This window comes from Anolis carolinensis, chromosome 1 (genome assembly GCF_035594765.1).
Source record: "Anolis carolinensis isolate JA03-04 chromosome 1, rAnoCar3.1.pri, whole genome shotgun sequence".
Taxonomy (NCBI): domain Eukaryota; kingdom Metazoa; phylum Chordata; class Lepidosauria; order Squamata; family Dactyloidae; genus Anolis; species Anolis carolinensis.
Genome location: NC_085841.1, coordinates 139,508,939 through 139,536,872, shown reverse-complemented (window position 1 = coordinate 139,536,872; position 27,934 = coordinate 139,508,939). Strand labels below are relative to the sequence as shown.

Here is a 27,934-nt window from a genome sequence, read left to right as displayed (position 1 = left end):
GTTAGTATGTGGCAGCCGGCCCATTTCTTCCTACATTATTTTACTTGCTAATATGTACTCTAGATTGGTGTTTGAAAAGGCAAGTTGGTACAATTACCTATAGACAGATCTGTTTCCAAGAAAACACTTCAAATTCATCTTTCAATAAACAAAAAAAAAGTAGGAACACTTACTTGCATAGACAGTGCCTTCATCTTTTTATAGATAAACTAGCTGTGCCCGGCCACGCATTGCTGTGGCGTTGTCTGGTGGTGTTGGTGAGAACTTGTTGAGGTGGTGGTGGTATTGAATGTCTGTTGTATGGTTGTCCTTATGTTTAGTATGCATTTGGTTGTTTGTGTACTGTGAAAGTGGTGAGGGTAGAGGGGGTCTATGTCCCTGTGTGGTAGTGTATGGTGTTTATACGTTGTCCATATGTTGTGAATGCTTGGATTGTGTCCTGCTGTATAGTAGAAAGGGTTGGGCAGGATGGCCCTTAGGGGTCTCTCCAAACTCTTGTGCCTGTCCCCTGGGCTGAGTGCATTGCTAGGAGACCAAGTAGGCGGAGCTTAGCCCTCTAACTGGCAGCAATTGGATAAAAACAATTATTCCTCTCCCTCTAATTAGGACTTTATTTTTCTTTTCTTTTTGTTGTATCAACCTAGAGCCGTGGATGATGGGTTGTGTTGTCAAATTTCGAGGTTGGGGGGGCTGTAGTTTTGTTGTTTTGTCCGCTGCCCTGATGCCATCACTCTTTTATATATATAGACTAGCTGTGCCCGGCCACGCATTGCTGTGGCGAAGTATGGTGGTATGGGAAATAAAGTACAGTAGAGTCTCACTTATCCAACATAAACGGGCTGGCAGAATGTTGGATAAGCGAATATGTTGGATAATAAGGAGGCATTAAGGAAAAGCCTATTAAACATCAAATTAGGTGATGATTTTACAAATGAAGAACCAAAACATCATGTTAGACAACAAATTTGGCAGAAAAAGTAGTTCAATATGCAGTAATGTTATGTTGTAATTACTGTATTTACGAATTTAGCACCAAAATATCATGATATATTGAAAACATTGACTACAAAAATGCGTTGGATAATCCAGAACGTTGGATAAGTGAGTGTTGGATAAGCGAGACTCTACTGTATTGAGGAATTGGTGGTAGTTAAGGTAAAGGGTAAACGTTTTCCCCTGACGTTAAGTCCAGTCGTGTCTGACTCTGGGGGTTGGTGCTCATCTCCATTTCTAAGCCGAAGAGCCGGCGTTGTCCGTAGACTCCTCCAAGGTCATGTGGGATGACTGCATGGAGCGGCGTTACCTTCCCGCCGGAGCAGTACCTATTGATGCACTCACATTTGCATGTTTTTGAACTTCTGGGTTGGCAGAAGCTGGGGCTAACAGTGGGGGCTCTCTCCACTCCCCCAATTCCAACCTGTGGCCTTTCGGTCCAGAAGTTCAGCAGCTCAGCGCTTTAACACGCTGCGCCATCAGAGGATATTATTTCCTAAAGGTTGTGAATATACAATATTTCTGATTGGTTTTTTTTTTGTCTGTTGGAGGCAAGTATGAATGCTGCAATTAGGAAAAATGATTAGGATGTAATGGCCTTGCAGCTTTAAAGCCTGGCTGTTTCCTCCCTGAGTGAATTTTTTATTGGGAGGTGTTAGCTGGCCCTGATTGTTTCCTGTCTGGAATTCCCTTGTTTTCGGAGTGGTGTTGTTTGCGATATTTTATGTGCTTCTACTGTCTGTGGCCCTGAGAAAACAGAGGATTTGCCAGACTTTGATGATGGGAATACTTTGTTGGGAGGTGTTAGCTGGTCCTGATTGTTTCCTGTGTGGAATTCCCCTGTTTATTTACTGTCCTGGTTTTAGAGATTATATTGTTCTGCATTATTCTATCCCAGTAATTATTTCATATTAAAGAAGAATCTCACTTATCCAACGTTCGCTTATACAATGTTCTGGATTATCCAACGCAGTTTGCCTTTTCATAATCAATGTTTTTGTAGTCAGTGTTTTAAATTAATTGTGATATTTTAGTGGTAAATTTGTAAATACAGTACAGTAGAGGCTCACTTATCCAACATAAACGGGCCGGCAGAACGTTGGATAAGCGAATATGTTGGATAATGAGGAATTAAGGAAAAGCCTATTAAACATCAAATTAAGTTATGATTTTACAAATTAAACACCAAAACATCACGTTAGACAACAAATTTGTCAGAAAAAGTAGTTCAGTACACATTAATGCTATATAGTAATTACTGTATTTATGAATTTAGCACCAAAATATCACGATGTATTGAAAGCATTGACTACAAAAATGCGTTGGATAATCCAGAATGTTGGATAAGCGAGTGTTAGATAAGTGAGACTCTACTGTAATTACTACATAGCATTACTGCGCATGGAACTACTTTTTCTGTCAAATTTGTTGTATAATATGATGTTTTGGTGCTTAATTTGTATAACGATTACCTAATTTGATATTTAATTGGCTTTTCCTGAATCCCTTCTTATTATCCAACATATTCACTTATCCTGCCGGCCTGTTTATGTTGGATAAGTGAGACTCTACTGTATATTTCTAATCTTATATTATCTGCTCAGAACTGGATTATATGAGGCTCCTTCTTCACAGCTGTATAAAATGCACACTGAAGTGGATTATATGGCAGTGTGGAGTCAAGATAATCCAGTTCAAAGCAGATAATCTAAGATTATAAATGGGTTATATAGCTGTGTGGAAGGGCCTTGAGTCTACACTGCCATATAATCCAGTGCAAATCTGATAATCTGTGGAAGAAGTCTAAGTGAGGCCTAAATCGGCCTGTCCCCTAACTGAAACCTGGCTGTCCCTTGGTTGCTAGGCAACCAAGTGGGCAGAGATTAGCCCTCTAAACTGGCAGCAATTGGATAAAAAAAATTATTGCTCTCCCTCTAATTAGGACTTTATTTTTCTTTTCTTTTTGTTGTATCAACCTAGAGGCGTGGATGATGGGTTGTGTTGTCAAATTTTGAGGTTTGGGGGCCTGTACTTTTATTGTTTTGTGAGTCGCCGTGATGCCATCACTCTTTTATATATATAGATAATGATACCAAACCAGGTATCAGAGAAGGACAGGTACACCAGAAGTGGTGCCCTGGTTCAAAGATCGAATCCATGAGTGCTAAATATACAAATCAATGTACAGACCAGCCTTGTTAGGTGGAACTGTGCATATTAAGCCAACTTGTTAAACTACAACTCACAAAATTAACTCACCAATGGATATTCTGTCAATACTGTCTGCTGAATTTTATTTCAAGGATGATAAAGAAGCAGTACCTTCTCTTCTGGGCAAGAGATTGGCTTCGTGTCATTGGGATTGGCTGAACATCCTGCACTGTCCTATCCAACAGAGAGGGATGTCTGAGGAGCTCAAGTCTATGGCATTCAGCTACCTGAAATGGACACCTCATTCTGTCTAATGCTGGGTTGGAAAATGTGTGGCCTGCAAATGTTGAACTACAACTCACATCATTACTAGCTAAGGGGAACTAAAGTCCAACAATATCCAGAGCGCCATAAGTTGCCCACCTTAATGGTAGGTCTGGGGATGAGGCTGACATCTGGCTGACTAATTTCACAGAGTGCTGGGTGCTTTCTGTTTTAAGATGAATGGATGTACAAATAACTCCTCGTGAGTGGCTGTGAGCGGGTGGAAACTTCTGGGCCTCCACCTGATGCCGTTCCACCTGGAGGTGATTTCTATGCTCCGGAAATTGGTGGGAGCTGAACGCTAGGAATGGGGAGTGAAACCAAGCTATTGACAGAGCAGAAGAGACAGTCAAGAATGAAAGCTGGAAGCCAATATCATAATCTAGTGTTACCAAGGCAAGGTTTGATTCCTGAGAATTGAGGGGAGGTTATTATGGTTGGTAGATTTATTAAATTGCGGAAGGAACACAGGAAAAGCCTTGACTCTCTGGTGAATTAGCCCTTCTTAAGTCAAGGTCAAGGATATATTCTGCTTCCTCAAAGATTACAGAAATGCCAAATTGCTTCTAAAGAATTTTATCAGTAAGGGAGTTTTCTTACACTCCCATTTTCATCATAGTGCCAGAACTTGGGAAAGTATCTTGCTTACAGTATATTACATGGCCATGCTCATTGGGAGATTTTGGAAGTTGTAGCCCAAAGAGTAGTTTTTTCACGATTCACTGAACAAGTGAATTTCAGTGCAATCCAACCACTGAATTTTCCAAGCTTTCCTTACCAATACTATAAAGTTACCTTTAAATTCTGGCGCATATGGAGGAGAAGGCATTGATAATTCTGGCAGAACTTTAGGAAGTGGGATATTCAGCAAGTCTTGAAGTGATGCCTTAGCCTGCGTGTGATCACAGAAATCCTTTTAACAATATACTGTCTTTGTACTGTCAGACATTTGCAGTAAGCCATAAAGAAACATCATGAAGTGAGTCATCTTCATTCTGTATGCTGAATGCTTAAATATACCAAATTCCCAGTAGATCTAGCCAGCATAACCAATAGTGATGAATGCTAGGGCTGGCAGCTGAACAGTAACTGGAGAGCTGCATAGTTTCAAGCTTTAACTCTTGGGGGGGAAAGAAACCAAAGCTGGTGGCCGTCACTATTTCTTATAGCAGAAACAGGGCCTGAACACAATACAGGTTGAATATTTCTTGTCTAGAATCCATGGGACCAAAAGTGATAAGGATTTTGGATCTTTTTGGATTTTCAAATACCTATATTTGCATATGCATACATAATGAGATATGTTGAAGATGAGACACAAGTTGAAACACGAAATTCATTTAGGTGTCATACGCATAGCCTGAAGGTAATTTTATACAGTAGTATAAGTAATTGTTTGCATGCAACCAAGTTTGTATATATCAAATTATCAGAAAGCAAAGGTATCACTATCCCAGCCACCTCTGTGAACGATTTGGATTTTGGAGTATTTCAGAATTTGAGATAAGGGATGCTCAACCTGTAATACCATTAGCCCTAACTGTTGCATAACATGTTGCAGAGACAGAGAATAAATAAGCAAATTCTTTATCTGCCCAACAATGTATCTTCTGCATCTCCAGTGCCGCTGGGCTTGATGTTTGTATAGGGCAGTGGTTCTCAACCTGGAGTCCCCTTCAACTCCCAGAAATCCTAACAGCTTGTAAACTGGCTGGGATTTCTGGGAGTGGTAGGCCAAAACACCTGGGGATCCACAGGTTAAGAATCACTGGACTATAGGGATATTAATACACAGAGGCCAGTGCATACACTCAAGATCCAGATCAAAATCCAACCCAATGATCGAAGTTTATCTAAGATGACAGATAGAGAGATGTCAAAGAATGCCATGGCCACCAAACGTAGGTACAATGCAGTACCAAAGGGCAAAGGTGCTAGGCAGACAAGGAGAGAAAGCATGTGCTGCTCTCCATTATGTACAGATCAGAGCTTAAGGTTCAAACAGCGCAGGCCACAGTCAGGTTTAGCTGCAGACGGACGTGGGCAAAGCATACCCCTCCAGCAGGGCCGTAGCCAGAAAAAAAATTCGGGAGGGGTTTTGAAAACCCCTAGCACACACCCCTCCCTGCTACAAACCTGTCAATATGCGATAGTGCCTGGAGGGGCTCTTAATGTTTTGTGTCTCATAGACTTAGCATGGGGATTTGGTTAACCAGTTAAAATTCATGAATAAACCAGGTTTTTTTTATAACCTGAAAAATTTAGGGGGGGGGGTTTGAACCTCTAAAACCACCCCCTCGCTACAGGCCTGCCCTCCAGGTATCGTTGAATAGCAATTTCCAGGATCCTGCTCCACTGACTCAGAATTATGGGAGTTGTAATCTTAAAAAGGTATACCTTATCTACCTGCATCAAAGAAATGAAACTAGTTTTCAAAATAATATACATGCCTTTAAAAAACGTCACAGGTTGAGTATCTCTTATCCAAAAAGCCTGGGACCAGAAGCATTTTGGGATTTTGAAGTTGTTTTTGGATTTTGGAAGACAGGCATTCCCTGAGTAACAAACATCCAACTTACAAATGACTCCTAGTTAAAAATGATGGTGAGACAACAGGAAGTGAGAGAAATCTACCCCTCTGAAGGGAAAATGACTCCTGAAGGAGTTATTATGAGGAAAAGGTATCTCCACTGAAGCTTTATCACCAATCTTTGTTTCCACAACAAGCCAATCTTTTCAAAATCCAGTTATCATAGGAACAGAAAGGGAGGTGAGATCAAGGACAGCAACACAAATACCACAGGAGTGTTAACTCTTCCCTAAAGGTTATCTAAAGGTTTAAAAATGTTTCTGGCTGGAGTTACACTTAAATAAAAATTCAGCTTAGGAACCAACCTACGGAACCCATCTTGTTCATAACCTGTGGATTGTCTGTACCTATATTTGCTTATAAAATGTGTCTTGTTGTGGAAACAAGATTGGTGAGAAAGCTTCAGTGGAGACACCTTTTCCCCATAACTCTTTCAGGAGTGAATTTCCCTTCCGAAGGGTAGATTTATCTTGCTTCCTGTTGTCTCACTTCCATTTGTAACTATGATTCATGTGTAAGTTAGATGTTTGTAACGTGCTGCCTGTATGCACAAATTGAGATATCTTCGAGCCCAAATCGAGACACAGATATATGCCTTATATACATAACTTGAACATAATTTTATAACAATACTTTAAATAATCTTATCCATGAAATAAAGTTTGAACTATCAGAAAGCAAGGGTTCACTCTCTCAGCCACGCAATTTTGGAGCATTTCAGATTCTGGATAAGAGACACACAATCTGTATTTGCATCAAATCAGAACAGTACATTCTATCCCCAATCTAATTTTTCCTGAACTTGATTTTGAAACAAACTTTCAAAATGAATGAAAACAATCCAAACTCTTATTTCACACTAAGCTTCTAGAAACTGTTCAAAGGTTTACCATATTATTCCATGTTTTCAGGAGCTCTTCCGATTTTACTTTTTCCCCTTCTTCAGCAGTACCTTTAGTCAACAATTTCCAAGATTCTGAGTTGGTGGGTCCTTTTGCCGCCCGTCTATTTGTGGGGCAAGAATTCCTCTTCCTTCTCTTCTGTGAAACCTGATCATAATTCAGGTATGACTCAAAAGACATACTGTGGTTCTGAAAAGCCATTAGACTTTGGGACACTGAATTTGATTTTCGTGTCCCTTTCAGTCCAGTATCCATTTGCTTAGTTGGTGGATCCTTATCAGATTTCTCTATGTCTAGGAGTAAAAAATCTTTTCTGCTGGATGCAGCCAAATGGTTCCTGTTGAAACATTGGCTGTTTGCCACAGAAGAGGTGGCCTTTTCTAAAGGTGTTTCTTGCTCATCACTTGCTTTACAAATATTTTTTCTATCACTTGTTTCTAGGTCACCAGATGAATCCTTACATGTACCATCATTCCTGGCTTCGCTGTTGCATTGACTTTTGCATCTGCTAAATGAGCCAGATCCTTCATTGTTTTGCTTCTTCTCCAAGGTTTGTGCTTTCTTTGACTTATCAGATGGAAATGAAATGTTGCAATTTGATTGACTGGTCTGAGGTTTCTTGAAATGCATACTTTTCTTTGATGTCGTCAATCTAGTGTTTTTAACTTGAGGTCCTTTTTCATTATTGGTATTATGTTTTTGTAGGGTGGGTGTGCTACAAGGCAAAGAACAAAAATGCAACTAATTCAAATGCAAACAAAAATCACCTTCAAAGCACCCCCGATAGATGGCCACCCAGCCTCTGCTTGAAAACCTCCAAAGAAGGAGCCTCCACCACACCCTGGGGCAGAGAGTTCCACTGCCAAACAGCCCTCACAGTTAGGAAGTTCTTCCTAATGTTCAGGTAGAATCTCATTTCCTCTAGTTTGAAGCCATTGTTCTGTGTCCTAGTCTGCAGGGCAGCAGAAAACAAGCTTGCTGCCTCCTCCCTATGACTTCCCCTCACATATTTATACATGGCCATCACCATGTCTCCTCTCAGCCTTCTCTTCTGCAGGCTAAACATGTCCAGCTCTGTAAGCCACTCCTCATAGACCCTTGATCATTTTAGTTGCCCTCCTCTGGACACATTCCATCTTGTCAACATCTCCCTTCAATTGCAGTGCCCGGAGTTGAACACAGTGTGATTCCAGGTGTGGTCTGACTAAGGCAGAATAGAGGGGTAGCATGACTTCCCTGGATCTAGACACTATACTCCTATTTATGCAGGCCAAAATCCCATTGCCTTTTTTAGCCACCACATGACATGTTCACCTCATGTTCACCTCATGTTCACCTTCCTGTCCACGAGGATTCCAAGATCTTTTTCATACATACTACTGTCGAGCCAGGCGTCCCCCATTCTGTGCAGATGATTTTTGTTACCATTCAGGAACTAGTTTGTGGCCCAGATGGTGCTTTACACAAACTGCAGAAGCCAGCCTCAGACAGTATCCATGCCTTGACAGCCATGAAGAATGCAGGTGCTTTTAACTTATATATGTGCATCAGCAGAGCACACAGCAAATCACATTCTGCAAAAGTTTTGCTGTATGATGTGATTTATACTAGAGCACACTGATGTGCATAAAGGACTCTATTTTGAAGTATCTGCTGACTTTGCCTATCCTGGTTCAAAAGTCTTAAAGCATTCTGCAAAACGTGTTAGGCCAGTGGTTCTCAGCCTATGGGTCCCCAGATGCTTTGGCCTTTGACTCCCAGAAATCCTAAGAGCTGGTAAACTGGCTGGGATTCCTGGGAGTTGTAGGCCAAAACACCTGGGGATCCATAGGTTGAGAACCACTATGTTAGGCAATCTAACCACTGTGTTATCAAACTGCCTTCGATCCACATGATAAGGTCAGTGTAGATGTGCCCAGGGTTTCACAATCAAATTTTCCACCACCAATTTCAGTTCCTTTACAATTTCTATCATCTATTGCTCCTTTGTTGGAATACAGCAACAAAAAGTAAAAAAATAGAAAATAGTCAGGATTACAGTATAATACAGATTAATCAAGTTACCCATTAGTTGCCCCAGGGTCATATCGTACCCGCCTCTAATTGAGATTGTCAACTGAGGTTCAACGTGCAGCATGGGTCATACTCAAGCCTCCCATGCCGATGTATGATGTATTCCACAAAGTTCTACCTAAAGTTTGTAAAATACAATTGGTTCTATGTGTAACCTTCCGTAAAAATAGAAGATTACGTATAAAACCACAGCTAATTAATTTATCAACATGAGAATGTGAATGCTGGAGCTGTTTGCCACTGTAAGTTTTGAAGATAGGTCTCAATTATTGATGAGGTTTCTCAGGAAAAGAAATACTTAAATAACCTAGCTTTCCTGCAGAGGGCAGCAGTGGATGGATTGTAGCATATCTGATGTTCATTTATAATGTGAGTATTATGAAGCAAAATTCTTCCTATTCATTGGCTTGAAAGAAATTACAGTTAGACATCAACTTTCACAGGGTTGATTATTCACACGTTTGCCATCAATAATTAAATGGGATTGGGGGGTGAAAAATTACAGAAGGTACACTACACATACACTAAGAAATGTAAATAAAACTTGAAAATGTTAAGTAAGTCATAAATGTATAGAATATATGTAGTGCATTTTTGTGTGCAGGGAGGCACGGTGGCACAGTGGGTTAAATTGCTAAGCTGCAGAACTTGCAGACCAGAAGGTCGGCGGTTCAAATCTATGGGACAGGGTGAGCTCCCGCTGTTAGCCCCAAATTCTGTCATTTACCTTTACCTTTACTATATTTGTGTGCATGTAAAAATGGTCAAGAATATTAAAAATAAATGTTTGCGGGGCTAGAGATATTTGTGATTTTTTCCACTTTCGTGGAAACTCCAGTGAATATGGTGTACCAACTATATTTGCTACACATGTGCTAGATTTTCATTGACACAGAGGAACCCAAAGTAAATTGTTCTGACATCTCTTCAATTAAAGTCTGGCAGCTTTTTCTCCTGACAAAGTATGGGAGAAGAATTAGTTCCGTTGAAAATACTAGTTTACGAGGCACCCTTCCACATTAGGCAGTTATGGCAGAATGATTCCACTTCAACTGCCAACCTCTATCTTATAGAATTCTGGGATTTATAGTTTGGCCAGAGACCCCAGAGGAGCTCTCTGGCTAAGAATTCGAATTGTCAGTCCTTAAACTGAAAATCCCTAGGAAGTTGCCATGGCAGTTAAGGTGGAAACATGTTATTATAATTATGTGGTGTGGAAGGTCCCACGTTTCTCTGAGACTGAATTGAAGGAAGCAGACAACATGATTCACTCCTCCCATTCCAGACTACTCCTAGATGATTTAGTATAGAGAATGCTAGATCTGATTATTTTGTACAAAGATGTTTTTGTAAACATGATTAGCATAAGTAATTGCTACCATCTCTCATTTTCTCAGAACATTCAAACCACAAATTAAAATTTCCAGAACAATCTTTTTAAAAGAAACATAGAGTAACCATATTGTCCAGAAGGAAAATCCAATTTTTGATGAAAGTAACACATATATTTAAAAAGTTACCAATGGGCATTAAGATTGAGGGAAATAATTAAAGTAGTCAACATTGGCATTTGGTAATACAGTAGAGTCTCGCTTATCCAACCTTTGCTTAGCCAACGTTCTGAATTATCCAACGCAGTCTGCCTTTTAGTAATCAATGTTTTTGTAGTCAATGTTTTCAATACATTGCAATGTTTTGGTGCTAAATTTGTAAATACAGTAGTTACTATATAACGTTACTGTGTATTGAACTGCGTTTTCTGTCAGTTTGTTGTAAAACATGGTGTTTTGGTGCTTAATTTGTAAAATCATAACGTAATTTGACGTTTAATAGGCTTTTCCTTAATCCCTCCTTATTATCCAACATTTTCGCTTATCCAACGGTCTGCCGGCCCATTTAGTTTGGATAAGTGAGACTTTACTGTACTATTTAAAATATGCCCTTGCTAACTTTGCAAAGCACAATCTAATCTTCATTTTGGGTCAGATAAAGAAGGTAAAAACCTGTAACCAGCATTCTGTGGATATGGCAACAAATTCACTCATATTTAGTCATTTTAATACCATTATTTTGCTGTTACATTGAATGTAGGATACACCAATCGGTACAGTATTTACTGAAATCTAATGCTCATCTTTTTTGACTAAATGACCTCTCCAAATTTAGGGTTCACATTAGATTCGTGTAATATGGTAATCTTAGTGCTGAGCCAAAACCAACAGGGAAGGTGCTTCAGGATCTGCACCTGGAGCTCCTCTTGGAGGGACATCATCTTTAATTTAAAAGACCTTGGCCCAATGCTATGGGATCATGTTTTGGCAGAGAAGGCTCAAGGCCTTGTAAAACTACAGCCTCCATGATTCCATAGCATTGAACCAGGCCAATTAAAGTGGATTCATTTTCCAGCATAGATGCACCTAAGGTTTTCTTTTCCATTGCTGGAAGCTTTAAAAACACTTTTATTTTTAAAAACGGAATCCCAATCATGCACCAACTGACCAAGAATGCTCCTCTTACTGATGCACATTACATTCAGCAGCAAATACTTTTTTGTTTCTGGGTTTTGGAATTTGAGGTGCGCATTAGATTCAATGGCGCATTAGACTCGAGTAAATACAAATATATGCCTAATCTTAAATTATAAGAAATTATTAAAAAAATGCTTTAGTTTAATTCCTCATTTTGGCTTTCATTTACCTTGTGACATCTTCAGGAACAAGTTTTTTCCAATGACGTACCAGGGACTTTGCCAGATCACCTACAACGTCATGTTTCCTCAAGCTGTTCACTATTTTTCCCACTCCTGTTTCCTAAGCAAAAGCAATAAAGAAGTTAGAAGAGATACAACAATCAGGTCAGAATCCCATTGCTCTTGTCTATTAATCTAATAAGAATGAAGTCAACATATACATGTATACATACGGTACTTGTGAAGGGGAGAAAGATACGTCAAACCACAAGCCTGGACCAGAAGCCTAAATCCTCAGCCCCCATTATATGTCAAAAATTGCTTATGAGTAATATAAAAATGTTATGGGGGTAATTTGGCAGGATACAACGCTACAGTGTTGTCTTATGCACAAGCATATACAACAACTGGGGAAAAGACTGGTCCCCTCCAAGAGCCTTTTTTAGAGAGACAACAACCAGCTTAAGATGCACATGAGTTCTATTCAAACATGGCTGATGACACATATTTTGTACTCTTCTCTGGGACCAAAATACAAGAGATCTCATTTGATCTTTAAACAAAACACCCTCTATGACTTATACTAGATAGACATTACTGTCCCACTGAATCACTTGTTACTTGTGATGCCATATTACAAATGCCTCTGTGAAAAAGGAAGTTTGGGAGTGCAAAAATGGTAAGAGAAAACATTCATATATATTTTTTGTCTACTACCTCTCAACTACATACAATAAACACTATGATAGGTAGTAAAGCTTTCATACATCAAGTGATGCAGCAGTAGCAACGGGTTAAACCCTTGTGAACTGCTGACCTGAAAGTTGGGTTGCTGACCTGAAGGTTGCCGGTTCGAATCTGTGAGACAGGGTGAGCTTCCATCTGTCAGCTCTAGCTTGCGGGGACACAAGGAAAGCATCTGGGCGTCCCCTGAGCAACATCTCTGTAGATGGCCAATTCTCTCACAGTATGTTCTCAAGTCACTTCTGACGCAACCCCGCCCCCCCCCAAAAAAAACAACTTGCTTTATCACTTACCACTAGGATGTCCAGAGAGATTTCCAAATTCTTTAGTCCCTTCAATGCTTTCATAATCTGCAAATAGAAATAATTTCTGTATTATTTGTGTAATGTTTAGTGCTCGATGATTTTTGGATCTGCAGGAAGACTGCTTTATTTGAAGAAGAGAGGTGCAAAAATTTTAATGACTTTTAATAATCTTTCTTCGCAAAATTATACATGGAACAGCAGTACAATGACAATATCCGTCATCTGATCAGCCTTTTTCTGCTTGAGTTTTTCAGTTTCCTTCCTGCCTTTCCTATACGGGCAGTCCCCGAGCTACAAACATCCGACTTACAAATGACTCATAGTTAAGAATGGTGGTGAGATAACAGGAAGTGAGAGAAATCTACCTCTAAGAAGGGAATTCCAATCCTGAAAAAGATAGATAGATAGATAGATAGATGATAGATAGATAGATAGATAGATAGATAGATAGATAGATAGATAGATAGATAGATAGATAGATAGATAGAGATCAATACTCAGAAAACAGAGGAATTCCAGACAGGAAACAGGGCCAGCTAACACCTCCCAACAAAGGATTCCCCAGATAGGCACATTTTTAGTTGTGCCTATTTTTGAAATACAAAGTTTTTCACTGTAAAATAGATCATAAATTTTAGAAATATGTAGACTATTAAAGAAAGAAGCATTGGCAGCCTCAGCCAAGTCCTTTCACGCTTTGGACTTAGTTTGCTACAACAAAAGTGAGCTTGTATGAAGGGGGAGGGGAGTGACAGAGGGAGATAAACTGGGACACTTCAGTGGCAACTGTAAATGTGGGATGACAGAAAATTAATCAAATGTTTCTACCATAACCAACCAAGTCAATTGAAATGTAATAATAATATTTTATTGATTATTCCTTAGGCTGTATCATAATACCAAACCAAACAACAAGGCTTTATAGGACTTGATTACACTCTATGTACTAGTAAGTTAAAATAAGACACTTAAAACAATACAGTAAATAAATATAATAAAACTGAATATAACACATATATACATATATACTGTATACACACACACACACACACACATATATATATATACACACACACGTGTGTGTGTGTGTGTATTAAACAGCTGAGCTGCAGAACTTGCTGCCCAAAAGGTTGCCAGTTCGAATGCAGGGAGTGGAGTGAGCTCCCACTGTTAGCCCCAGCTTCTGCCAACCTAGCAGTTCAAAATCATACAAATGTGAGTAGATGAATAGGTACCGCTCCAGCAAGAAGGTAACGGCGCTGCATTCAGTCATGCTGGCCACATGACCTTGGAGGCGTCTACGGACAACGCTGGCTCTTTGGCTTAGAAATGGAGAAGAGCACCAACCCCCAGTGTTGGACATGACTAGACTTAATGTCAGGGGAAAACCGTTACTTTACCTTTATTTCCTTATCACTCTTCATATTTCCTTATCTAATTTACCCCATAAATGTGGTTCCCAAACGTATAGTTTTGCTTAAATAAAGAGCTGTTTATTTGGAATGTTTTTGGATTAAGTATATTTTAACCAGGTTTCTATAGAAGAAAAGAATTACTTTCCACTTCTATATATATAAGAGGATAAAAAAAATTCGGCCTAGGACAAAACAACAAAACTACACATCCCAGAAACACTAAACTTGGCAACACAACCCCTCATCCATGCCTCTATGTTCATACAACAAAAAGAAAAGAAAAATAAAGTCCTAATTAGAGGGAAAGGAATAATTGTTTTTTATCCAATTGCTGCCAGTTACAAGGCTAAACTCTGCCCACTTGGTCTCCTAGCAACCTACTCAGCCCAGGGGACAGGCACAGTTGGGCCTCCGGCCTCTTCCACACTGCCTATAAGATACGGATTATCTGATTTTAACTGGATTATATAGCAGTGTAGACTCAAGGCCCTTCCACACAACTATATTACCCATTTAGAATCTTATATTATCTGCTTTGAACTGGATTATCTTGAGTCCACACTGCCAGATAATTCACTTCAGTGTGCATTTTATACAGCTGTGTAGAAGGGGCCTCATATAATCCAGTTTTAAGAAGATAATATATGATTATAAATATACAGTAGAGTCTCACTTATCCAACATAAACAGGCCGGCAGAACGTTGGATAAGTGAATATGTTGGATAATAAGAAGGGATTCAGGAAGAGCCGATTAAACATCAAATTAGGTAATGATTATACAAATTAAGCACCAAACATCATGTTATACAACAAATTTGACAGAAAAAGTAGTTCAATGCTCAGTAATGCTATGTCGTAATTACTGTATTTACGAATTTAGCACCAAAATATCACAATGAATTTAAAACATTGACTACAAAAGCATTGACTACTAAAAGGCAGACTGCGTTGGATAATCCTGAACACTGGATAAGCGAATGTTGGATAAGTGAGATTCTACTGTAATATGAAATAATTACTGTGGTAATCCAGTCCAAACCAATTCTGCCATGGAGGACACAATCCAAGCACGCCCAACAGATGGCCACCCAGCCTCTGAAGAAGAAGAAGAAGAAGAAGAAGAAGAAGAAGAAGAAGAAGAAGAAGATCATACAGTCATAAGGATCATCCAGTTCAACTTCCTTCTACCATGCAGGATGACACAAACCAAGCACTCCTGACAGATGGCCATCTAAGATCTGCACAGTAAATACAAATCGAATCATAGAATCAGACAGTTAGGAGAGACCCCTAAAGGCCATCCAGTCCAACCCAACTCTGCCTTTGGACGATACAATCCAAGCACTCCCAACAGATAGCCAGGCAGCCTCTCAATAATAGTAAGAATAAGAATATCATACATTCCTAAGGTTAGCAGATACCCCTAAGGATCATCCAGATCAACTTCCTTATATCATGCAGGAGGATACAATCCAACCACTCCTGACAGATGGCCATCCAATATCTGCACAATAATAATACACATCGAATCATAGCATCAGATAGTTAGGAGACACCCCTAAAGGCCATCCAGTCCAACCCAATTCTGCCATGCATGACACAATCCAAGCACTCCCAACAGATGGCCACCCAGCCTCTCAATACTAATACTACTACTAACAACAACAACAACATACAATCATAATGTTTGGAGTGAACCCTAAGGATCATTCAGATCAACTTCCTTCTACCATGCAGGAGAACACAATCCAAGCACTCCTGACAGATGGCCATCCAGGCTCTACATAATGATGATGATGATGATGATGATGATGATGATGATGATGATGATGATAAAAGCATAGAATCCAAGATTTTCGAGAGACCCCTAAAGGCCATCCAGCCCAACCCTTTCTATTATGTAGCAGGACACAATCCAAGCATTCACAATACATGGACAACGTATAAATACTATACAATACTACATAGACCCCCTCTACCCTCACCACTTTCACAGTACACAAACAACCAGATGCATACTAAACATAAAGACAACCATACAACAGACATCAATACCACCACTACCTCAACAAGTTCTCACCTACACCACCAGACAACGCCACAGCAACGCGTGGCTGGGCACAGCTAGTAGATTTCTAAAAAGCAATACAATTGTAACATGGAAGTTTTCCATCTTTAAAACTGCATGTAAAGCATCAGAAAAGGAAGCAGCTTAGGATAGGAGAAATGCCGCGATGATGATTAGGAGGAGGATGTCAATGCCTAAGAACCCATTAAAAAGCATATTTTCCAATTTGGAATGGTAGTTGGAAATGGTACAGAAATAAAGCTGACATTCTAATCAGTTCCAGTAAAAGTAAGACCTTTCCCTAAAACAGAAAAAAATACAGGAAATTTTAATTTTCAGTCAAGAAAGCAAAAAAAAAATAAAAAATTCTCATTGGCATTCTTCTCCCTCCAGCTCCATTTCACAAGGATAGTTCCAGGTCACTGCTCCTTGAAGAGACAGAAAGTAAACAAGGCTAGTTTGAAATGAGATCATCGTGTCTTTGTTTTTGTGAAAATCCGTTCTGATCCAGGGCAACCTGAAAGTCAACCTATCACTAGGGCTTCCTTGACAAGATTTGTTTAGAAAAGGTTTTGCCTTCTTCTAAACCACCCGGTAGTTTCCATAACCGAGGAAGGATTCACATTTTGCCTTCCAGTTGTAGTCCAACACTCAAATCACTAAATCACTGCAGGTATTGGGTGCATCTACATTATAGAATTAATGCAGTTTGATACTACTTTGACTGCCATGGATTATGGAAGCTGTAGTTTTGCAGGTTCTTTATTATTTATTTATTTATTACATGCATTTATACCCCGCCCTTCTCCCCGAGGGGACTCAGAGCGGCTTACATTCTGCCACGAGGGTCAGCAACAAATATACTATAAAAACAAAACAATTAAAACATGATAAAAACATGATAAAAACATGATAAAAAGTATACAAAAAATAAAACGCTGCAAGGCAGCGATATTGCACCATCCTCAGTCATTCACTACTGCTACAATTACAGATTTGCGACCCGATTACAACAGCCAATGAGCTTATTCGCTGAATGCCTGGGCGCAGAGCCAAGTTTTTAGTTTTCTTCTAAATCCCAGGAGGGATGGGGTTTGCCGGATATCGCTGGGGAGGGAGTTCCACAGCCGAGGAGCCACCACCGAGAAGGCCCTGTCCCTCGTCCCCACCAGCCGCACCTGCGAGGCAGGGCCTCCCCGGAAGATCTTAAGGTTCTAACGGGCTCATAGGAGGAGACACGTTCGGATAGATAGGCAGGAACAGAACCGTTTAGGGCTTTGTAGGTCAAAACCAGCACTTTGAATTGGGCTCGGTAGCATATCGGCAGCCAGTGGAGCTGGCTTAGCAGGGGTGTTGTTATTAACCTGGCTGCCGCCCGCTGCACCAGCTGGAGCTTCCGGGCCGTCTTCAAAGGCAGCCCCACGTAGAGTGTGTTGCAGTAATCCAGCCAGGATGTGACCAGAGCGTGGACCACCGTGGCCAAGTCAGACCTCCCAAGGAACGGGCGCAGCTGGCGCACGAGGTGGAGTTGTGCGAAGGCTCTCCCAGCCACCATTGAAACCTGAGGCTCCAGGCTCAGCGATGAGTCCAGGCTCACCCCCAGACTGCAAACCTGCGTCTTTAGGGGGAGTACGACCCCATCCAACACAGGCTGTAACCCTATTCCCTGTTCAGCCTTGCGACTAACCAGGAGGACCTCCGTCTTGTCTGGATTCAATTTCAATTTATTGGCCCTCATCCAGTCCGACACAGCGGCCAGACACCGGTTCAGGACCTGGACAGTCTCCTTAGTGACAGGTGGAAAGGAGTGACAGAGCTGGACATCATCTGCGTACAGATGACATCTTACCCCGAAACTCCGGATGATCTCTCCCAGCGGCTTCATGTAGATGTTAAACAACATGGGGGACAATATCGACCCCTGCAGGACACCACAGGACAATGGCTGTGGAGCCGAGCAGGTGTCCCCCAATGACACCATCTGGGATCGTCCCTCCAGGAAGGACCGGAGCCACTGCAGAACAGTGCCTCCAATGCCCAACCCGGCGAGTCATCCCAGAAGGATACCGTGGTCAACGGTATCGAAGGCTGCTGAGAGGTCCAGCAGAACCAGCAAGGACACACTCCCCTTGTCCAGTTCCCGGCGAAGATCATCGACTAAGGCGACCAAGGCTGTCTCGGTACCATCCCCCGGCCTGAAGCCAGACTGTGCCGGATCTAGAATATCAGCATCTACCAAGAATGCCTGGAGTTGCGCTGCAACCACCCGTTCCACGACCTTGCCCAAAAAGGGGAGATTGGAAATCGGCCAATAGTTATCCAATTGAGTGGGGTCCAGTGATGGCTTTTTCAACAGCGGTTTTATCACAGCCAATTTGAAGCTCGCTGGAAAAATGCCATCCCTAAGGGAGGCATTCACCACCACCTTCACCCACTCGGCCAATCCCCCTCTGGCTTCTCTCACCAGCCAGGATGGGCAGGGGTCTAGGATGCAGGTAGTGGCCCTCGCCTCTCCAAGCACCTTGTCCGCATCCTCGAGCTCAATTAATTGAAAAGAATCCATCAAAATAGGACAAGAAGGTGCTCGTGTTACATCCCCGGAGACTGCCGTTAATATGGCGTCGAAGCCAGAGCTTCTTTAGTTTCTACAAACGGCGTGATGGTGCCTCACCAAACTGTAAATCTCATGATTCCATTGCATTGAACCATGACAGTTTAAGCGGTGTTAAGCACTATTTATTCTACAGTGGAGATGAATTCCACACAGCTGAATAATATCCCACATTATCTGCTCTGAACTGGAATATATGGCAGAGTGGATTCAGATATCCCAGTTCAAAGCAGATGTTGTGGGATTTTGTGCCTTGATATTCTGAGTTATATAGCTGTGTGGAAGGGCCCACAGTTTGCATCCGATGTCCCTGGGCTAAATGGGGCCTTCTGAGGGTTGTTGTGTGTTTTCCGGGCTGTATGGCCATGTTCCAGAAGCATTCTCTCCTGACATTTCACCCACATCTATGGCAGGCAGGCATCCTCAGAGGTTGTGAGGTATATACAGCCCAGAAAACACACAGCAACCCTGTGATTCCATCCATGAAAGCCTTCAACAACACATGGAGCTTTCTGAGTTTGGGACTATAATAATAATGATAATGATAATGATAATAATACACCTCAAGATTGAACTGCAAAGATTCTGGCAGAAACCAGTACAGGTGGTCCCGGTGGTGATGGGCACACTGAGTACCATGCCAAAAGATCTCAGCCGGCATTTGGAAACAATAGACAAAATTATGATTTGCCAACTGCAAAAGGCCACCCTACTGGGATCTGCGCGCATCATCCGAAAATACAGCACACAGTCCTAGACACTTGGGAAGTGTTCGACTTGTGATTTTGTGAAACGAAATCCAGCATATCTATCTTGTTTGCTGTGTCATACTAATAATAATAATAATAATAATAATAATAATAATAATAATAATAATAATAATAATTCTTACCCGCCTCTCCTCACGACTCAAGGCAGGTTACAACATTGTTAAAACACTCCATAGAATACATATTAAAACATATTTCCATAAAATAGGTATTAAAATACACCTAAAAAAGTTAGACATAGAGTGGAAGTTTGTCATAAACTCTCATTGCTAAAGAAATAATATGGGAATGTTGGTTTTAATTCTCCTTCTTCTGAAATATGCACAAAGGTTGGTTAACTTCATGTGTATTTAAATAAGAACAAAGAGGAAATGACAGATTATTTCTTTGGCAACAGTAGGCTGTTCAGTGACATGTACAAGAAACTTTGGGATGTGTTATTAAAATCTTCCCCCTTCCTATTAATGAACTCCTGTTGATTGGCTAAGTGAATTAATAATCCAACTAGCCCCTAGCCCCCAATTCAACAAGATCCCCCAGTTATCCTTTTATGGGAAGTGCCTCTTCTTGCTCCCTCTCTCTAGAAAGCATGGAAGAGCTGAGTCGGCAATGAGGTCAGTGCTATGTATGGGAATACCGCAGCAGGGACAGCTCCATTTACCCTGTACTATAAATGGGCAGCGCAAATACCAACAGCTAGACGGGGCTCAGGAAAGGAAAGAAAAGGCTGATCTCATACTCCTGAAACCCTGGAGAGGCCAGAACCCGAACAGGGCTAGAAGCAGACTCAAGGGCCACTTCCAATGTAGAAACCACTCTCCCATAGGGAACAATGCACAACTGGGTATTATTCAAAGGCATATGGAGATCAGAGACCAGAAGAGATAGGTCTTGTGACTGCAAATCCTAGAATTCCCCAGTCATCATGGCTGTGGGATTCTGGGACTTGTACTCTCGTAAAGTACTGTAATTTGCCCACATTCTGGTGACAAGTAGTATTCAAAGGGATTTTGTGACATCTTTGAGGGAAAGAAATGTGTGGATTTTAACAGAAGCATTTGCAGATGGAGGTTCCTCTGGTGAAGTAGACTCAGGGCCCTTCCACACAGCCATATAACCCAGAATATTAAGGCAGAAAATCCCACAATATCTGGTTTGAACTGGGCTATCAGAGTCCACACTGCCATATATTCCAGTTCAACGCAGAAAATGTGGGATTTTATTCAGCTGTGTGGAAGGGGCCCCAGTCCACAAAACCTTTTCCTACAAGCCTCTTTTGTTCAGTTTCAAAGGTGCTATAAGAGTTCTTTGACTACTAAAAGAGACTAACATGGGTAAAACTTTGAATGCTCCTAGTAGGATAGCCACTCATAAGTGAACAATCATTCATTTACGTAATGAATCCTGACCATAGATCCTTTTGTAGCCCAAGCTGTGTGCCTGCTCAGGTTTAAACTGCAGATGTACACATGGGGCCTGGCTGTCAACTATTTGAATACAACAATTCTTTGGTTTTGTATAAACTACGAAAACTCGTACTTTTCCAGAGAGCCTTACTAAGAACAATAACTTGTGTTCTCAATCCTATCTTGACACTATAGAAAACATGAGGGTCATTTAAAATACTAAACGAAATGGCAGGTCTGACGATTATTAAAAACAGAAGGGTTTTAACATTGGATTGATCCCATCCTAGAGGTGCAAGTTCAACAAATAAAGTGAATGTATGAACGAATAGTTTACTTTCCATGCTGCCAGAAAGGTCTTCTAAGATCCACATTCCTAGTGATATTGGAGTTTTGTCACAGATTTGAAGCAGAGTTCAAATCCTTGTTCAGCTGTAAAAGCCCACTGGGTGACCTTGGGCAAGTCACACATTCTCAGCCTCAGAAAAAGGTAAAGGCAAATAAACTCTAAAAAAAATCTTGCCAAGAAACCCTCCTGATAGGGTCACTTTAGGGTCCCTATATGTTAGAAATAATTTTAAGGAACACAGCAGCAACAACAAAGACAGGTGTTTTGGAAAAAGTCACTTATTGGTTATTACATTGTCCTTTCTAGTGTGATTTGTATCTTGTATCTTGATATCATTATCCCAGTGGTCCAGAAACGTACAGGGATATCTGACACATTCCGTGTGGATTATCTGTTGTCAGACCTGAATTCTCAGGTTATGTACAAAACAACAAGGTTTCTACATCTGCTATCATTTGTAGGAAAATGAAAATGAACAGTGCATAGTTGGAACAGTAATATATAGGGCTATTTATTTTAAATATTATAGTTGAGGAAAGTGCTTTGTGTACATTTATTTTGTTTCAGCTATGTGGTTTTATTTATAATTCTTTAGTATTGCATATCATTGAACATCATTCCCCTGTTTATAAAACTGCTGGCCTTCAGCTGTAATAAAACTTTATATGACCTATATTCCTGGCAAAAAATATAATTGTTGCAGATAACAAAATAAACAAATGGGTCCCAAGTTGCTTAAAAACTGAATTATTCATCACATATGTCCATGATTTTGATTATATAACATGTGGTCATTTTTAGAATAAACTGGAACAATGTTCTATTGATCAGAAGCTTGCATTATAAATTGAATCCATATATGATAATATATTTACCTAAATTTGTGATCAAGGATATTTTACGAGCTGTAATTCAGGGCTGTGTGCTTGCTACCACTTTATAAATTTGGCTGAGCTTCACAAGGCGTTGCATTTACATTATTTTGTGGAGTACTATCGTCATCTTATAACAACCATGCAAAAACCAGAGTGATGGTAGTTGCTAGAAAGAAGGTTAGATTTCCTATGGGGAGTTACAGCATTGAACAGGTGGATTCATTTAAATATCTAGGCATATAGTTTCATCAGATTGTAAACTGGAAGGCCCAGGGCATCTAACATGGAACAAAATGTGGGAGCAATAACCCAATTTTGTTTTAAAAGTGGTAAAGGCAGGGGTTGGACTAAATAGCTTTTGTGGTCTCTCCAAATCTACGATCTAACTCCGCCACCCCACCCCACCCCACTTATTGTGTGCCTTCACATCTTTTTCCAATTTATGACTGCTTTAAGGCCTATTATAGGTTTACTTTGCAAGATTCGTTCAGAGCAAGTTTACCTTGGCCTTTCTCTGAGGCTGAAAGAGCATGAATTGTCTAGGATCATCCACTGAGTCGCTTCACTTCTGGTGTGAGACAATTGGCAGTCTGCAGGGACGTTGCCCAGGGGATTCCTGGATGTTTCAACATCCTGTGGGAGGCTTCTCTCTGAATGAGAAGCTGGAACTGACAGATGGGAGCTCACCCCACTCCCTGGATTCGAACCACCAACCTTTTGGTCAGCAATCCTGCAGGCCCAAGGGTTTAACCCACTGCACCGCCTTGGGCTCCAATGCAATTTCTCATGTCACTCTTGACATTATGTTTCAATGGACTAGTGGGGATTTGAACCCTGATCTCCAGAAACGGAGCCCAATAATTAGACAACTGCATAATGCTGACCCTTGAAACAGGATGAGGAACAATTAATCTAGCTTACTATTTCTTAAACTGTGACTTCTGACCCCAGATGGGGTCCCTTTACCTTAATGTTGAGGTCACGAAAAAATTGGCAACTGTAAAAGGGTTCTGAATGCTACTTAGACATTTAAAGAAATCAGTTAACAACAAGATGCAATGTATATAGTGGATGCTGCAGAAAATGTTTCAGCTGTACTCTACAAAAAGGAAAATCAGTCTGTTTCACAGTTGATTTATTATCAGTAAATGTCTGACTTTTATACCTATTTTATATTTCTATGACCTGGGATCACACAAACATTTCTTGAGTAGAATGAAATTGTGAGTGGAAAGAGTTTAAGGAGTCCTGCTCTAGCTTACTCGCTTCTAGCTAGAAGGTGGATTCAGAGTAGCTCAGAAACATAAGGGAAGCTGAAAGATTTTCATTTCTGACAAAGACCAATCAAAGCAAATTGGCTCATGTAACTTTCAAAATCATTTCAGATACAACTGTGGGACAGAAGACAGAAGGACAAAGGAAGAGAACCATAATCAAATCCAACTTGCATGGCTGCAGTAGTGAAATCAATAACAATAGAACATACATACTAGACAGGAAAGCATCTTACATTACAACAGAGAAACTCTTCATGTCATATTTTATTGTCAAAATACACATAAGAGAGGACTGATTCAAAAGCATGTACCTTTTGAGGATCCTGAGAATAGCTGAGATGTCCTGTCAGCTTTCTAACTCTCTGCAGCATGTCCCCAGGCTCTCCCATAATATCTAAGGTTTTAGGCTCTACCTAGAGACTAACCACACAACTAGCTTATCTTGAAGAAGAGTGGCTATCTCGTGAGGTTAAACTTCCTTCCAGCTGACACTCTTATATAGAGCATTCAATACTAAAGGTCTAGAGACAACTTCTCTTGCCTCCAAGTAATACTAGGTTGAAAGAAACAGGAATAGTGGAAACATGTTTGTGCTATAGATCAATTAAATAGTAAAGATTGGAATAACTTTTGGAGATTCTCTGAGTTTGCTGGTTGGGGGTTTCTGGGAGTGCCATTCCAAAAAAAATTAACTTTCCAAAGCTCTAAGCAAGAGACACAGGACACTCATTCACCTCAATGACTATCATTCTGAGCATTACATTTATGTACCTTATAGGCAGATGGAGACATCTGGAATATGACATGGGTTGATCATCTTTGATCCTCCAGATTTTTTGGACTACAACTCTCACAATTTCATACTGTTGGCCATACTGGGTGGGAGCTGATGATCAAAATATTTTGCAAGTACAAAATGCATGCCTCGGTGTATAGAAAATAGTAAAATACATGTACAAAACTGCTCCTGCCCTGCTATTTACTCTTTGATTTAAACTGTCTACAATTTTCAAATAATGTACCTCTGAATACTTTGTTGATGGATTTCTTCTTATGAGTTTTTGCAGGATTGAAGCCTATGTCTGTTAATATATCATTGGGTTATTTGGCTCATATATTTTCCACAAGCACATCTTTTCCTGATCTAACTGAATTTCTCATTGCATTGCAGATTCTCTTCTAATATCAAGACACTGATAAAGCAGAAAGTCTGTCCTTTGAATTGTCAAGCACATATCATAGTTTTTATTAACATAATAATCTTAGGTTCCCCAAAACTGTAGTCCCCAGGATACCCCAATTCAATCCTTTAATTCAACTTCTTTCAACTCAGAAGTACCTTGGAAACAATAGTACAGAGGCGAGTATTAACAGATAATTCTAAGTATCTAAACCAGTGGTTCTCAACCTGTGGGTCCCCAGGTGTTTTGTCCTACAACTCCCAGAAATCCCAGCCAGTTTACCAGCTGTTAGGGTTTCTGGGAGTTGTAGGCCAACACAGCTGGGGACTCACAGGTTGAGAACCACTGATTTAAACCTTTCTGAATTAGTGACCCCTATTTCTGAATTTTCTCTTTACAATTCTTTTTAAGGTGCAAACACCAAAACTGTGTAGCACACAACACATGATTCAGCTGAAAGCACAAGAAATCTCTAAGGAAGGAGGATGAAGCAAACTCAGTTATAAGAGGAGAGAGGACCCATGGAGGCAAGCATGTGATAAATAGTGCGGACTATCTGCCAAACCGTATCATTCTTACTTCTAGGGCCGCATGCTACAGAGGTGAAAGGATTCTCTGCCCATTCGGTTTGCAGCAATGCCAGCTGATGTCAGCTTGAAGAGCATTTTATTTGTTTATGTTTAGGACACATGTCCCCTGGAAATTAAATTCAGTTTATGGCAGCCGCTGAGAGAGTAAACAGTTCTCAGTTGTTGCAAATAAATGACTGTGGGCTGCGTAAAAATGCACTCGGCCTGCAGTGACCTTAAGAAAAAGGAGGCATTGCCAGAGATCTGCTTAAGCCTTGGCTCACACTCCTTCACATAGAAAGATCTCATGATCCTTTCTCTGTGGTTTCAATTCAACACTCACAAGCATTCGGCACATGCCCCAAAGATTAACAGGGATACAAATAATGGTAAACACACCCATTTCCTGTTTTGAGGCATTTCTCCCAAAGCTCATGCCAATTCTTGTTCAGTAGCAAGGAAACTAAAAAGTTAGAGGAAAGTTTAACTTGCAGCACAATGTGGTAGAGAAGGTGGACACACTCTGGAGATGGGGAAGATATCATAGACAATTAAATTAACTTCTTTCAAGATATTATTAAATGAACATGACCTGCACATAGTCATTATAAGAATGTATGTAAGGACCATTGTTAACAAAATGCCTGATAAAAGTATAGGCATGTGCATAACAAAGAGTCAGTGATTTTGGGCGAGGACTGTTATGATCCATTTTCTAGCCCTAACTGAGCCATAAAATTCCTTAGGTAGCCACATTTCCTGTGCCAATCTCACACAATGATAGTGAGGATAAAGTGAGGAGAAGGAGAGATTTATGTATTTATGTGCCCCTTCTTGAGCTCATTGAACAAAAGTTTGGGTAGAGAGGTAAGGGATAAACAAACAAATAGACACATGGAGGCTACAGGAGAGATCTGAAAATGAGATTATTTAAAGTGACGGCCTAACAATTGCTTGCAAACTGTTTTGAAGTGAGTAAATGACATCACACAACTGGAAGTGTGTGCATTCATTATAAGGGAGCTCCTAATGCATGCCTCAGCCTTCAAGAAACAATGTCATCAGTGTCTTTATTATCACCTCTGCAATAATATTCTGGCTGTCAACAAGAGTGTGGTTATTCTTACTGTCCTTTCCTAAGAGATTAAATGACAGGGCCTATTTTTGTACCTTGTAATCAGCTTTATATCTGATGCTTTATGCTTAGAGCCATGGGAGGAATGCAGAGGGTTATATCGCAGCAAAAGCTGTAGATCCAAATATTTCCCACCTCAATATAGGTGAAGGGATAACTTGCTGCATGCTCTCCCAGCAAGATATGGAAACAAAACCCTTCCTAAACTGCTCCCCCCAGCCTCCTTTTTTCTGCTGTCAACTCAGTAATAATCACATCTGTCGGGAAGACTTTGATCATGTATTCCCACATGTCAGAATAGGGTTGGACTGAAATGGCATTGTTGTCTCTTCCAACTCTTTGATTCTACGATTGAGTTTTTTCTAAGTTGTTCCTTTATAGTGGTAGTGGTTGCTGTTGTCACCTGCCTCTTCATATTGTTTCCAACTTGTGGCATCCCTAAGGTGTATTATATCTTCTTGGCAAGATTTATTCAGAGTGAGTTTGCTCTTGACTTCCTGAAAGGATGAAAGAGTATAAGTTACCCAGGGTTTCAATGGGCAAGTAAATTTTGAATCCTCATTTTCAGAATTGTAGCCCAACAATCAGGCCACTACACAATGCTTGCCTCTCAAGGGGAAAGGGATAAGAAACACTTAGAACCGCATCACAAAGGGGTAAGCATTTGCCACACTTTGAGGTGAATCCATGGGGTCCCAGCGGGGACCGTGGAGAATCGCTCCATGCCCGGCATTGCCCAACATACCTGGGACCTCATCCCACAGGGGAAGTGTCACCACCCAGCTTCCCCCTATTGATCCAAAGGCAAAAAGGGAAGCTTCCCATATTGCTACTCCAGCAGCGTATGCCTCTGGCTCTCCCTTTTCGGCATGGAGTCTGGCCAGAAGTATACATATGTCATACAATGGACTCCGTGTCAAAAGAGGAGAGCCAGCGGTGTACAATGGGCAAATCAGCCCATCTAATGAGGTGACCAATCTAGTTTACTTGCTTCGAAACCAGTGGTTCTCAACCTGTGAGTCTCCAGATGTTTTGGCCTTCAACTCCCCGAAATCCTAACAGCTGGTAAACTGGCTGGGATTTCTGGGAGTTGTAGGCCAAAACACCTGGTGACCCACAGGTTGAGAACCACTGTAAACAGAACGTTGATCCAGAGTTCTGGTGAACAGGGGGCAGGGAGAAATCAGCAGTAAATGCATTGACCTTGCTCAGCATCCTTATAAGTTGTAACAAGAAATCAATTATGACTTGCAAACTGTAGCAAGCGTCTCCTCTATTAGATGAATTGGGGGTTTGGACACAGCTTCTTTACTTGCAAGTTGGTACTGATTTTGACAAATCCATGATTAATACAGTATAAAAACTAGGCTCATTTCAATTCCTCAAAATCCTATGCTAGGGCCACTTCTGTGCTGTCATATAAAATCCAGATTATCTGCTTTGAACTTTATTATATTGTAGTGCAGACTCATATAATCCAGTTCAAAGCAGATAATCTGGATTATC

General features: G+C 40.7%; 2 protein-coding genes across 6 annotated transcripts in view; one reads left to right on the top strand and one right to left on the bottom strand.

The window, feature by feature from the left end:
• The window catches only part of LOC134299643 (elongin-A-like), a 40,118-nt gene extending 26,495 nt beyond the window's left edge, over nt 1-13,623 (bottom strand). For all 3 annotated transcript variants that reach the window (XR_010006883.1, XM_062983056.1, XM_062983051.1), the window contains exons 1-4: nt 12,760-13,623; nt 11,731-11,843; nt 6,949-7,675; nt 4,264-4,360 (exon numbers count right to left, since the gene is read on the bottom strand). Coding sequence is in view for 2 of the 3 variants with exons in the window: in XM_062983056.1 (XP_062839126.1) it covers nt 4,264-4,360; nt 6,949-7,675; nt 11,731-11,843; nt 12,760-12,813 (991 nt within the window). In the remaining variant the exon portion in view is untranslated. The remainder of the gene's footprint in view (nt 1-4,263; nt 4,361-6,948; nt 7,676-11,730; nt 11,844-12,759) is intronic.
• Nucleotides 7,421-27,934, top strand: part of klhl31 (kelch like family member 31) — a 37,090-nt gene continuing 16,576 nt past the window's right edge. For 2 of the 3 annotated variants that reach the window (XM_062983048.1, XM_016996694.2), the window contains exons 1-2: nt 7,424-7,510; nt 11,747-11,887. The gene's annotated coding sequence lies outside the window, so the exon portion shown is untranslated. Of the gene's footprint in view, nt 7,511-11,746; nt 11,888-27,934 lie in introns of all 3 variants that reach the window. The other variant, XM_008117858.3, reaches the window with a different exon arrangement.